This window comes from Gavialis gangeticus, unplaced genomic scaffold (genome assembly GCF_001723915.1).
Source record: "Gavialis gangeticus isolate Ggan-Ray unplaced genomic scaffold, GavGan_comp1, whole genome shotgun sequence".
Taxonomy (NCBI): Eukaryota; Metazoa; Chordata; order Crocodylia; family Gavialidae; genus Gavialis; species Gavialis gangeticus.
In genome coordinates, this window is record NW_017729025.1 from 55,126,389 (window position 1) to 55,140,139 (window position 13,751).

The 13,751-nt window shown below is 51.5% G+C and overlaps 2 protein-coding genes across 4 annotated transcripts in view; one reads left to right on the top strand and one right to left on the bottom strand.

Moving 5' to 3' along the window:
• The window catches only part of TTLL5 (tubulin tyrosine ligase like 5), a 218,412-nt gene extending 212,397 nt beyond the window's left edge, over positions 1–6,015 (bottom strand). The window contains exons 1-2 of the mRNA XM_019518782.1: positions 5,852–6,015; positions 1,562–1,668 (exon numbers count right to left, since the gene is read on the bottom strand). Of these exons, the coding sequence (XP_019374327.1) occupies positions 1,562–1,668; positions 5,852–5,931 (187 nt within the window). The 5' untranslated portion in view covers positions 5,932–6,015. The remainder of the gene's footprint in view (positions 1–1,561; positions 1,669–5,851) is intronic.
• Positions 6,016–6,566: 551 nt separating this feature from the next.
• CUNH14orf1 (chromosome unknown C14orf1 homolog) lies at positions 6,567–12,646 on the top strand. Of its 3 annotated transcripts, XR_002097661.1 has the most exons (5): positions 6,579–6,883; positions 7,452–7,542; positions 8,118–8,193; positions 11,759–11,877; positions 12,011–12,646. XR_002097661.1 is itself a non-coding variant. In XM_019518781.1 (4 exons), exons 1-4 carry the CDS (start codon positions 6,751–6,753, stop codon positions 11,791–11,793), a joined length of 345 nt encoding a protein of 114 aa, XP_019374326.1. In that variant the 5' UTR covers positions 6,567–6,750; the 3' UTR covers positions 11,794–11,844. The 3 variants fall into 3 exon arrangements, 2 of the variants coding, with proteins under 2 accessions (XP_019374326.1, XP_019374325.1); XM_019518781.1 differs by lacking the exon at positions 12,011–12,646 and having other exon boundaries at positions 6,567–6,883; positions 8,118–8,203; positions 11,759–11,844; XM_019518780.1 differs by lacking the exon at positions 8,118–8,193 and having other exon boundaries at positions 6,595–6,883.
• The last annotated feature ends 1,105 nt before the right edge of the window (positions 12,647–13,751 follow it).

A 13,751-nucleotide genomic window follows, 5' to 3' on the forward strand; every position in this document is an offset into this window, starting at 1 on the left:
AAGCACCCTCTTCAAATCTGCTGATGACACTAAGATGTGGGGGGATGTGGGCATGCTAGAAGGGAGGAATAGGCTGCAATCAGACCTAGACAGGTTACATGGGGTGGGCGGATGAGAATAGGATGGGACTCAACACTGACAAGTGCAAGGTGATGCACCTGGGGAGGAAGAACCAGCACCATACCTACAGGCTAGGGAGCTCCCTTCTCATCAGCGTAGAGGCAGAAAAGGATCTTGGAGTCATCATTGATGCCAAGATGAACATGGGCCAGCAGTCTGGGGATGCAGTCAGGAAGGCCAACCACACCTTGTCATGCATCCACAGATGCATCTCAAGCAGGTCCAGGGAGGTGATCCTCCCTCTCTATGCAGCACTCTATGCAGGCTGCAGCTGGAGTACTGCATCCAGTTCTGGGCGCCGCACTTCAAGAGGGATGTGGACAACATGGAGAGGGTCCAGAGGAGGGCCACTCGAATGATCAGGGGGCAGCAGGGCAGGCCCTGCGAGGAGAGGCGATGGGACCTGAACTCGTTCAGCCTTCACAAGAGAAGGCTGAGGGGGGATCTAGTGGCCTGTTACAAACTAGTCAGAGGGGACCAGCAGGCATTGAGCGAGTCCCTGTTCCCCCAAACACCACCAGGAGTGACTAGAAATAACGCTTACAAGCTGGCAGAGGATAAATTCAGATTAGACATCAGGAGGCGCTACTTCACTGTCAGGCGGCTAGGACTTGGAACCAACTTCCAAGCAAGTGGTGCTGGCTCCTATCTTGGGGGTCTTTAAGACAGGGCTAGACAAACACCTTGCTGGGGTCGTTCAACCCCAGTACGCTTTCCTGCCATGGCAGGGGGTCAGACTTGATCTGCTCAGGTCCCTTCCGACCCTACAAACTATGAAACTATGAAGCCAAGCAGACTGTTTTTGCCACATCAGCACATCCAGACAGCCCTGGCAATAGAAACACAAGGGGTTCTAAATCTTGTATTCCAGAGTCGTTTACAAAGACTTCGCCCCTCATCGCAATTTCTTTGCTCTCCCTGAAACTAGAACACTTCCGTTCCTTGACCCCAGTTCTGCAAAAGATATGTCTGTTTTTCTTCACTTCCCTGCTTGCAGGTTTGATGACAGAGATGCACAAACAAAGGTTTAGTACAGGGTTTGCTACTGTCACTGTTTCTAAGGCCAGTAGCATAATTTCTCATGGGAACCAAGAAAACTAGCTTGGATGTACGTTTGGTTTTAATTTGTTGGCTACAAAATGGATTTCTGCCTCAATTTAACATGAACACAGCCCAATGAAGAGATTACAGGCTGCTGGTTCTGATCCAGAACAGAGGAGGTCTTTTCCTAAAGATAAGACTAGCTATGCTCCACAACACAAACAAAGTACATGACTCCAATGCTAGAGTGCACAAAAAAAGTTCTATCAACAATACCAAAGTATCCCTTTCAGTAGTGCTTCTTTCTGCTGTCAGAGAGGAGGAAGCCTTTTGCCTGAAGAATGCCCCACTACCCCCAGCAGCAGGCATCGTGTAAGCATAGGGTGGTGATCAGACCCACCTCCAATCAGACGGAGGTAGCTTTCATTGGTCAGAATAGCTTCTGCATGAAACACTAAGATGGGGATCCGCCTGCAGCCACCAGTCCACACGATGCACGGGTGTTCCCTGTAACAGCAAGAGATGATTAACACAAAAAAGAAGTCAAGCTTCATGCACACACAGTGCATTACACACTCCAGAAGTATCCCACCTACCTCCTCACAACAAGTTATTCAATTCTAGGCTTGCATATTAGGCTGCAGGTTGGATGCACCTGTGGGCTATTTTAAAAGTACTCAGCTATGTATGGGACCTTCAAAATCATCTTCCCTTTCTACTGAGCAGACCATTCAACTGGGGATTCCATCTGATTTGTATTGATTTAAATGGTCAAGCAAACAGCATGACTCTTGAGAGGACCCCCCGCAGTTTCACTGCTACAGGTGTTAACAACTTCTACATCCTGAGATCATTCAAGATTAAGGACAGGAGAATATATAGTACTAGTCCCAGGAAACAAACTCTAACCCTAAACAACCTCCAAAAAACACAGAGCCACTCCCCAATTTAGGGATTATATATCAGTGCACTGGAATCTGGCTTAACCCTTGGACTCTGAAGTAAGTGTGGCAGCCTTCAGGCAGGCAGTGCAGGTTCAGAATCTAACCACACAAAAAACCCACCCATACAATAGATGCATTCCAAAACAACATGCAGTCCAGAACCTGTGGCAGCTGCAGGTCCCAGAATGCAATGATGCATCTCGATCAAAGCACTGCACACTTTGAACTTGAGTCTGTTAAAAAGAATGGCTCCAGTCTATTCAACCTAATCCAGCTCTGCACAATTTGCGTGCACACTACACTGTCTTCATTTCAACTGCATGTCAGCACCCTGCTTCTGCTCTTGGGGGGGTTTAAGGAATGTTTAGGATTTTCTTTTAGTTTCTGCACACAAAAAAAAAAACAAAAACCACTCTTGACTTTCAAATTAGCAATGGGGAAAAAAAGCAAAAGATGAATACACTCAGGTCTCTCTTTATGCAAGGGTTGCATTCCCAAAAAAACCTCACATAAAGCAAATCTATTATTACATCCAGTTAAAAGGGATATGGCAACAGCCTCCTTTTTCGCTTCATGGCTAACTCAGGAGGGGGGTTAGGAGATGCACTAGAAGGTCGCTTAGACGGCACTTCACCAAATTCAATAATAACGGCAAATAGATGCACCACAATGAGTGCGAGTAGCGTAGTACTGCATGGAACAATGGACGATGCGAGGCAGGCAAGTGCGTGATAGCATTGCATACCCACCTCACATACACTCCCACAATGCTTCACTCATATCACTGCATAGCCACACTGCATGCTTCTTCACATACAATTGTATTTCTCTCGCACAAAGCAAGTTTCTTTTATAGATAAGGTCGTTGCATATAAGCGAATTCGCACAAAATGAATTTGCATAGAGAAAACCAAGGGTACCCTAACTGGAAGCTTTCTAAACCTCATAAAACTCTCCCCACCTCCTGTCGTCGGGCTAAGCTCCATGGGGCTGTGGAGCTGCTTGGAGCGCAACCTGGATACAGGGAGAGCCAGGTCTGCGCTCCACCTCCCACCACCAGGCTGAACTCCATGGGGCTGCAGAGCCACTCGAAGTGCAGGTCGGCAGCAGAGGTGGGGAGAGCCAGGGCTGCACTCTACCTCCCGCTGCCAGGCTGAGCTCCATGGGGCTCCACAACCCCAGTGGAGCTCAGCCCCATGGCGGAAGGTGGGCAGAGCAAGGGCTGCACTCTGCATCCTATCGCCCAGCTGAGCTCCATGGGGCTGCGGAACCACTTGGAGCGCAGCCTGGTGGCAAGAGGCAGGGAGAGCCAGGGCTGTGGTCTGACAGGCTCCACCGGCCCTACAGAGCTCAGCCCAGCGGTGAAAGGCAGGGAGGGAAAGCCAGGGCTGCACTCCTCACCAGGCTGAGCTCTATGGTGCTGCAGAGCCACTCGGAGCACACCCCTGGCTCTCCCCTGCCTCAAAACTCAAAATGTTTCAAAACTTTCAAAATGTTTCAAGTCCCCTCATTTTGTTTCAAAGCTTTTTGTTTCACTTCAGTTTTGCTGTTTCGAGCTCGAAATGCATTGAAACGAAACGCTTGGCGAAATTTCGCACATCCCTATTAGAATCCACTGCTTAAAACCTTGAGACCACAGACAACAAACCTGTTGCTTTAAGCAAGCAATGCTCAGAGTTCTTATTACTTGCTGCTCAGAGAAACAGAAGCATGAGGAGAATAACAAAAGCAAAAACCAAAGCAGGGGGAACTTCTCTAAATCTACATGGGTCAATCAAAAGAAAGCGACAGACATACACAAAGGATAAGCGAGCAGAGTTCTTTCCTGTAGCTTCTCCAGACCTTTGCTAAAGAAATGTCCCGTTTTTTTTTCTTACTAACAACTCCAGCATACAAGGCTAGATCCAAGAGTTTAAGCTGACAAGGCTGCAGCAGATGCTGGCTGGAGTTCTTTAGGCTGCCGTACCAGGCTGTAATTCATTAGGTGGGGGGAAGAGTATATTTCAAGTTTCCATTAGTGCTCTAGTGCAAGCACTACCATGTGCTCAGGAGCCTCACCTAATAGGTACAGGAAACATTTACCTTCAGTTCCTTTAAGTCCCTCAAGTTCAGCAAAATGGGATGGGAATGAAGCTTCTCAACTCAAATTGTCACTTCAAATCCAAACCAAATAGATAGCAAACCTCCTCATTCCATTCAACCAACATGAAAGAATTTAGCAGCTTCAGTGCAGTTCTCTGCCCTCTCCACCCCCAGCCAACAGCCCAGAACTGAGGCTGTGTAGCCAGTTTCATACATACCTGAACTTGTACCAAGTACCACGCCTGAGAGAAAAAGCCTAAATGTGCTCCCAGAACCTCTCAAAGCCACACCAAACTGGCTACAGTGTCTAATTCCTGGGGCTTGGCCCACACTGACCAAAAATGACTTTGCAGCAGTTCTCCCACACTTGGTGCAGAAGTGACAGACACCTCTGGAAGTTGCTCAGTGCTCTCACCCACATGTTTTGACCCTAGAGCCTGCACCTCCTTGCATCCCCACTTCTTAATCTTTTGTCACCTATGATCAGGTGAAGGGGAGCCATGGGTTTGGTGGCAGACTGTGGCCAAAGATGGGTTGATGCTGCAATAAATACCTGCAATAAACACTTCAAAATGTATTCTAGTAATATGCTTATCTGCGCCCAGTACAACAGCTTAGAGAGAGACACCTGTGAAGACTCCACCTTTGCATGTCTAGGCAGGAATAGACAAGAAAGTACTTGTATAGTAGGGCACATTCCTGGGACCAGGGCCAATATGGAAAATCATCCCCTTGGGGCAGGCTATGGGAGAGCATTTTTCCCACATATAATTACTGAAGATGCAAGTAAATAGCTCCTGTTGCTAAAGAAAAGCTATCCATCCCTTTGCCCCTGCACCAAATCCACTCCACAGCCATCCCTACTGCCCCCACAATCCCCCCAGCACACTCCTAGAGTCCTGGCCTCAGGTATAGTTCAACTAGTCACATAAGGCCACACAGCTGGTGCAGCAGCACCAAACCCCAGGTGATTCTGGTGCCTAAAACGCAGACTAGGACCTTATGTAAGTGGGAAATGAGCCGAGGCAGCAGGAAGGGGCTTTGGGTTAAGCCTGCCCTGAGGGATTTGTAGCGAGGCCAACAGGACTCAGACAATCCTTCTGGCAACTGTCACTCATGCCCAGAATGACCTTTGGTTGCTGGGTGCAATCTGCCCAGACACAGTCAGGCTAAAGGGGGCAACCCTGGGCCCTTCTAGTCCTAGGCTGATAAAGGTGAGGACAAGCGACTCAGAGGGAGTCTTTTCTGGGTCTGCTTGGGGGATTGTGGCTCCTTGAGACTCTGGAAGTCACAGAAATGGAGCTGGAGTGTGGCCTGAGCAGAGGAAACAAACCACTGTGTCAGAGCAGAAACAGGAGCAGCGCCTGGGAAAGGAGGCCACTGAGGCTGAGGAGTTACTGGAGCTGAGCAGAAGCATCGCTGTTCTTTGTCCCCGACATCCAGACATGGGCAGGAGAGCGCAGCCTCGGGGCAGATTAGGACCCAAGCAAGTGCCACTGAGCAGGACTGGCTGCGGGGGGACACAGGGAGCAAGCAGCGAGCCTGGACGCGAGCAGAAGCGCGGGAAGGAGGGAAGACAGGGCGGGGCGGACTCCGAGACCCTCCCGCTCCGGGAGAGGGGGACCCTCGCCCGGGCGCTGCGGCAGGAGCCCGAAGCTACTTACTCTGGCGCCGCCGCCGCCGCCTCCTCAGAGGACGACGACGAGCCGGTCTCTTCCAGGTCGCGCGCCATCCCCGCGGGCATCTCCTGCGGCCGCGCTCATGCGGCCCCCGTCGGCACGCTGTCCCCGTTGGCCACCTGCGGGCACGGAGCTGGGTGAGTGGGGCTGAGTCGGGAGGGGGAAAGAGCGCACGGGCTGCCTCCACCCCCCCCCCCCGCGGACCTGCACCTGTTGCCTCATGTCCTCGCACGCGCGGCTCCAGCCAGCGCTTCCCCGGTTACTACAACAACCAACAGGCAACCGCCCCACTTCCCTCCACCCGCTACTGCGCAGACGCGAGTGCAACGCCCTCATTGGCTCCTCCTGCCGCGCAGGCGCAAACGGCGCCTTTCCACGCCCTCTGCTGAGTGCGCGCGCGAAACTGGTGCTTCCGCCTCTTCCAAAATGGCGGCGAGACACGGCTGGAGCATCGAGAGAGAGAGGAGGGGAGAACACCGCCCCTGACGTCACCGAGCGTGAGGGGTGGGGCCCCTGCGTTGCTGCATTTGATTGGGGCAGGGCGCTAGCGTGTGAGTGGAAGCGAGCCCGCGAAGCCAATCAGAAGAGAGGCAGGGCTGGGCAGGAGCCAATCAAGAAGTAGGGGTCTGGGAGATGAGGAGTAAGGAGTGGTAGGTGTGGCGGGGCTGGGAGCAGGTGCGAGGGCAGGGGACGGGGCGGGGTCGCTCCTGGCTCCCGGGCTCAGCGCAGCATCAGCCGGCGCTGCCTGGCGGCCCCGCGTGGTCTTCCTGCCCGCTGCAGCCCTGGGCAACTCCGGCGTGTAGGGCGGAGGGGGGAACAGGCTTCACGCGGCGCTGAGCTCCGAACTCTAACGTGTCCCTGAGCAGGCGACCGCGGGCACAGGGATGAGCCGCTTTCTGAACGTGCTGCGCAGCTGGCTGGTGATGGTGTCCATCGTGGCGCTGGGGAACACGCTGCAGAGTTTCCGCGACCACGGCTTTCTGTCCGAGAAGCTGTACACGGACGCGCCCAGCCTCGGTGAGCAGCCCCCCGTGCCCCTTCTCCTCTGGGGCCGGGCCTGCCCCTCCAATGGGCCTCCAGGCAGCTCCAGCCCCACACTCGCCCTCCTAAGAGCCACTGGCTCATGTCTTCCTGTGTTTCTGCAGAGCGCTAGCTCCACCCCACTCCTTTTCTCACAGACCCCTCTGTTGCCTGCTGACCACTGCCTGTATCTGGGGAGGGGGGCAGTAGGTACATCTTGCCCAGCCTGCAGACATGGCCGCTGCTGTCGCCAAGCAGTGTTGCTGGGCAGCAATGCACTGTTACCTTGGTGATCCCCTCAGCATTCAAGCCACCTCTGCCCGTTTCCCTCCTTGATGTCTCTAGCTGGCAGAGGAGAGGGGCTTGCATCCATAGCAACTCCAGAAACACCCTCTCAACAGCCTTTTCATCATCTCTGAGCTCTTGTTGCTTTCTCCTGTAAGCTGTGAATGTGAGGACACTAGCAAGGAGATCTCATATGTTGCTTGGCCCAACCTGGGGAGAGGCTGATTCCTGGGAAGGAAAATCCTTGTTCCTTATCCATTCCCTCTTCTCCTTTGCACAGTGAATGGGCTTCAGGCTCGGACCTTTGGCATCTGGACCCTGCTTGCATCAGTGATTCGTTGTGCCTGTGCCATAGACATCCTCAACAAGACGTATGTAAGGGAAACATCAGAGGAGGGGGTGTCCCTTGTTCACTACATTGCACTCTTACCACTTCCATAACAGCTCCTAACTGTCCTCTTGTGGAGCAGCTCGAGGAAAGGCAGGGAGTTGAGCACTTTACTGGACAGCTTACTGAACAGCTCTTGGGGTTAAAGCAGGGGTGGGCAAAATGCAGCCCACTAAAGCCATTCTATCCAGCCCGTGGAGCCCCTAAAAATTTAGAAAATTAATATTGATCTGCCCCTGGCTGGCTATCATGTGGCTCTCAATGGCTTGCCAAAACACGGTAAGAGGCCCTCCGCCCAAAGTAATTGGCTGCCCCTGGGTTAAAGGCATTCCTTAAAGCATCAAAGAGGAAGTCAGGATGTATAGGCAGGATGTTTAATTACTTCTCCTTTAAAAAGTGAAGGGAGAAACTGCTCACTTAAACACTTCTCAGATCAGGCAGGTAATTATTGGATCTGACACAGCCCTTTAAGCCATACAATATTTCTGATGCTCTCCTTGCCAGGGTGTTTAGTTAACCCCATCGCCACCAGACCAAGACATGTTGTTTCTTTTCCAGTGGCAACTCTATTCAGGATCACATGGCCTGTAGAATGATGCACCTGGCTAGGTCTCAAGAGGGCATGTCCTTGGTTGTGTGTTTGGGGAAATAACTGGGTTGCTCAGAGGTGGGGGCAGCAGCATCTTGTCTTTGTGGCTTGAGAAGGCAGCCTGCTAGTTGTATGTGTGTTAAACAGCCAGGCTCAGCCTCTTTGCCTCCCTGTGGTGACAGCTGTGCTTCAGGCAGTTCTTGACTGTGGCTTCCATTTGAATTCATGGGGCATGCTGGAAGGGTGGCTTTCTGGGAGGGAGGATGAGAGCTGGTGGTTTGATTTCTGGTGTGTCTGTGCAAGATGTGTCAGGCCAGCTGGTTATGTCCATGGTTTGAGGGGCAGGAGCAGGGGCAAGTGACAGTTACTGTAGAGTGGGAAGGTCAAACCAGGCAGCTGTTTTCTAGGATTTTTCTTTTCTCCTTCCTGAGTCCCTAGGAAATCTCTCTTAGTTGTGGCCCTTAGAGGGCAGCAGATCCCATGTAGAAACCTTAGATGAGATGCAGGAATTGGCCAGCCCCTCCAGATTCAAGTTAACTCCATAGTCTTCCAGCATCCCAAGACATTTTGTGCCTTCCCCACAAGCCCCCTGCCTCCCCCCACACATGTGGGCACGCACACACAGTGGGCGGGCTAGACTTAGCCTAAGCTGTCTGTTCCAGCCAATCAGGGTATGCTCTAGCACCCCCTGGCTTCTGGCCTGGGCCACTGCAGGCAAGTAGCTGAATTTCTAGAATCAAAAGTAAATGTCTGTTCACTTGCTTATCAGTTCAGTCTAATCTGTGAAGATTGAATTGATTCAGCCACAGGCTTTTTGACTGTCTGTACTTAGCCTCAGAGGCTGCCCACATCAGTGTCTTTTCTCCTTTCATGGAGCACCAGTTGCTCCCACAGCCCCTCACATTGTCACCACTCCCCCATGCCCACAGACATTCCTCCTCTCTTTTCCAAGTAGGGGTGCACCAGTAGAGATTTTGAAGGCCGATACCAATAGCCGATTTTTAAGGAGGCATCTTGGCCGATACCTATCCAATTTCCAATACAGCTGTGTAGCTGGTAAGTCTGTTGTGATGGAAGAGGCATAGCGGGGGCAGATCAATGCCCCCCTTGGTGAGGGAGGGAGGGAGTAGGGTTGGGGTAGGTACTGCCCAGCTGGGGCAGGGCAGGGCAGGGCATGGGATGGAGCCGCGGCTTGTCTGGGGGGTGTGGGGAGGGGGAGCAGCTCCTGTGCACACCCCAGGAGGGCATGGGGGGGTCATGTGCCCCCTGGATCTGAGGGGGGTGGGGTGGGCTGTAGCTGGGGCTGTGCTGGGCTCTTCCCAGAGCATGGGAGGGTGGGTGCTGTGCTCCGGGCAGGTGGCGGTGACGCTGGGAGGGTGGCTATGGGGAAATCATGATGAAATTTGGGGTGGCTGCAGCCCCCCCTATAGCCCCCTTCCCAGAGCCACCACCACCTGCCCTGAGCGCAGTGCAGCCTAGCCTCCCCCATGTGCCTGGAAGAACTCAGCCTGGCCCCAGCCTGCAGCTGCAGCCCACCCCACTCCACACAGACCCAGAGGCACAAGTCTCCTTTAATGTGCTCCCAGAATATGCGCAGTGGTGGCTCTGTCCCATGCCAGTCCCAGCTGGGCAACCCCTGCCCCACTCCCTCCCTCACCACGGGGAGTGTTGATCTTCCCCTCCACCCCTTCCCTCCCCCCTCCCCTTCCACCAGAAGACTTACCAGCTGCATGCAGCTCTCCAGTCTGCCGGCCTGTGCTCCTCACTGCCTGCATGCTGCACTGCAGCTGTGTGCAAGCATGGGCATTTATCAGCCAAGTTATTGGTTGCATCAGGCCAACTTCCAATATAGTCAGTTTTCTTTACATTGGTGCTGATCCAGTATCAGACCAGTGTATTGGTACACTTCTACTTCCAAGTTCCTGCTCTGCTGCCTGCTGGTGCTCTCAAGACTATTTTTCCTTCACTGAAACCTGCCCGCTGTGAATAGGAAGGGGTGCAGGTGACGGTCATTCCCATGAAGGCATCTCAGTGAACAGCTTGTCGCTGGGACCTTTCACATTTCCCACTGCCCTCTGAGCATCTCCTGTACTGTAGAGTTGGGTTGGCCCCTGAGATCTGTCTCCCTCTACAACACTCGAGCCAAGTGTGCTGGCACACTTTGCCTCTTTGTAGTCCAATAAAGCACTGTGCCTGAGCTGCACCATCCATCCACAGAGCACAGTCTTACTGGATCCTTAAGAGCATGAGGTAGGGAAAGAGAACTTGGCACTCCCAGACACACTTCTAGTTTCCTTATCAAGTGCCATTCTTCTCTGAAAAGCAATTGTAAGGTACCATGTAGAGCCCCATAGGTAGAGACCTATTTAACTTATGGCAAGGTGAAGCTATTTTCATGGCTTGCTTGTGACACAGAGGGCCAATTTTTCCTGGGCATCTCTTTATGGCCCCACCCCTCACCACTGATTGGCAGAGACACCTTGCCATCAGCATAGTCTGTAAGTCTCAAGCACATGAGAGAGATAATGTGGCAATTCCTGCAGCCAAAGTATCTCAGTAAGGATTTGGAGAGTCTAAAAGTATTATGTGAGTAATATGCTGGTTTGGGTTTTTTTTTAGTTGATTTCACAGGAAATTGTAGCTGGACTATTTTCTAGCAATGGCAGATACTGCAAGTTAAGTAGGTCCCTACCCTACCCACAAGTGTGTCACAGTGGGATCACATTTACAAGTAAAAATCCCTTCTCTCCCCTCCCTCCACTCTGAGAATCTAGCTGGATTCTTTCCTTCTTGCACATCAGCAGCGGCAAGGGGGCCTCAGGACAAATGCTGTCCTCTGTGTTACCTCTGCAGCATCATTGCCTTGTGACTGTTTAGTGCAACAGACTGGAACATGAACAGAACTCTTATTATGACCCTGTATTGTGACTCGTCTCCCTTGGTTGGGCTGGTTCCTAAGGGATACCAGGAAAAAAAAGCTGTAGGGACTTAGTTCAATCACAGGTGCTGGCAGCTCTGACCCTGCTACCCAAAGAGGAAGGGTGGTGCAGAGTGAGAAGAGGCCATTTGTACCCAGTTACTTTGACAGGTAGAACTGTATTTTAAGGAGGATCTGAACTAGGAAAGGATTACAATTGACTCTGCCCCCATATTGGCTTATCCCAGAACCTCTCAGCCAGAGCTGGTTACAGTTTAGGCCTAACATAAACCAGAGTAAGCCTTTAACCCCTTGTTACTAAAATTATCAAAGACATTTCCAGTATCTTACTTTTCTGGCCTGTTTAGGATGAGCATGGTGGATTGTAGTAATTAGCAGGGATGAGGGCAATATGCGGTCAACAGCAGAACAGTCATAGTGCAAACAGAGCTGTAACAGTTTGGGCATGTGTTAAGAGTTCAGGGAATATTTTGAGAGGAAAAAGCCTCAAGCACAAGGGGGCTGGGAAAGGACTGGTATGTGGTTCCCACATCCTTTGGGGATTGTGGCACTGTGTGAAGAAAGACCAGCTGACTGTTTTAGTTCTCCCATCTCTTTCTGTCCCTGTCTGCAACACCTGTACCAGTCCTCTGGGCTACACAGTAACCATTCTCTCACTCTGTTCCCTGGCAGCCTCTATCACATCACCCTTTTCAGCTTCTTCGTAGTTCTGGCCCACTTCCTCGCTGAAGTGTTCATTTACCACACAGCAGCCCTGACAATCGGTGTGATGGCTCCCCTGATGGTAGCAAGTAAGTATAGCCAGAGCTCTTCCTCAAGCCTCCTCAGGGCTGGGACAGTTCAGATGATGAGGTGGGAAGGGGTAAAGCTCTTGTCCTAAGAACAGTGTTCCCTGCACCTGCTCACCTTCTATCCCTACCTCAGGTTTCTCTATCCTGGGTATGTTGATTGGGCTGCAGTACCTGGAGGTGGAAGCAGTATCACGAAACAAGAAGAGGAACTGAACTCAAAGGACCCACATGTCAAAATCACCTGCCTGCTGCCTCTAGACCTTCACTGCCAAACACCTGCTGTCTTAGGCCCAAACTGCCTCTCCTCCAGCCCTGTACATAAAAATCATAGAGGTACAGGACTGGAAGGAATAAGAATTCACCTAGTTCAACTCCATACTCGAGGCAGGACGGTCTCTGAGGCATCCTAGACACTTTCTGGACATCTCATCAAATTCTTCTTTGTTATCAACTGGTCTTATCTGCGCAGGCAACATTTTAACTGTGACCAGTGTCAAGAGTCTGTCCCTGCACAGCTGCTCTGATATCTGCCAGTACCTATCCCCATGCAGGGTGAGGCTCATGGGGATAGTGAGGGGATTTATTGTCAACTGCGCCCAGCATAGTTTAGCCAAGTTCTTCCCCAGAAGGGAGGAAGGAGTTGAAATACCCATGATCCATTGGGGATCCCTGCAGGGGAGATGCTGAGTCCAGCCCCCTGGCACTGCTGTGTAGTTTGCATGCATCTGTGTTCACAGAAACCATTTGTAATAAACCACAGAGAACTGTGCAGGATGGCACAGAGTCTTTCCTTTTGCTACACAGACTGGAAGAATCGGATCTGACTTGGGGACAAAGAGCAGCTATTTTCAACTACCCTCATCCTGGGAGGGTAAGTTGGCCCTCTTGACCTGGCAAGAGGGAGGCCCTGACTCTTCCCTTCCTCTATACTCCTGATGACATGCAAGCAGAAAAGAAGTGTCCAGGAAAACTTTGCTACTTTTTCCCCCATTCAATCTCCCATTTTCTTTGCTGGCTGGTGACATTGAACTAGCTACAACTTCCTGTCCTGTCTCCCACATGAGCAAAATGCCCAGCTCTGGACAGCAGGTTTGTGCATAATGTGTTGCTCCCAAAAGTAGACACAATATGGGCTGTGCCTCAGCTTAGGCAAGAAGTTGGTGGGGGTTGTCAGCTCCATCATTGGGCAATTCCATCTAGGAGGAGTGATGATTACAGCAGATATGGAGGAGAACAGGCAGTTACAAGTCATCAGTTGTCTCTGATCCAGGCCAGAGGTCAGCTCTGTGGAACTACCATAGCAGTCCAGGTGAGAAGGAATTGCATGGGGTCTCAGGATCAACTGTATAATGTCCATGGAGGAGCATGGACCTGATCCCTTTCCTCATCATGTCCATGCCTCCATAGGGTTTTCCACATCCACAGCTTTCCTAGAGGCAGCCCTAGTGAGACTGGACAATCAAGAAGGCCACAAGGATACAGCTGTTAAATACAAATTTTATTTAAAAATGCAAGGAATCCAGTCAACACTTTCCCAAGGTATTTTGAGATCATGTGGGCCTGAGAAATGCCCTAGTAATTAGCCAGATCATTGTAAAAAACAGTATTGCTGGAAAAGTCTGAAGTTAACAAAATCCCCTTTCCCCCTTTGAGGTGGGGTATGTTGGTCCAGGGCACCCTTTTTGCTTTAGATAAAGTGCAGGTCTAACAGGCCTGGTGCTGTAGCTTGCAAAGCCCTCAAATGGTGAGAAGTAATTGAGAAGGAAGAGAGCTGTCACCACATGATCAGTTGCTTCACCTGGCCCCAGGAACTTATGCTGCTTCACAGTGTCCAAGTATCATAGAATCATAGAAGTAGGGTCAGAAGGGACCTT

Excerpts from the sequence above, each read along its gene's own strand:
- CUNH14orf1 (XM_019518780.1), top strand. The coding sequence starts at position 6,751 with ATGAGCCGCTTTCTGAACGTGCTGCGCAGCTGGCTGGTGATGGTGTCC. Across the intron at positions 6,884-7,451 it reads CACGGACGCGCCCAGCCTCG|TGAATGGGCTTCAGGCTCGG; the intron begins GTGAGCAGCCCC and ends TCCTTTGCACAG. Across the intron at positions 7,543-11,758 it reads ATAGACATCCTCAACAAGAC|CCTCTATCACATCACCCTTT; the intron begins GTATGTAAGGGA and ends GTTCCCTGGCAG.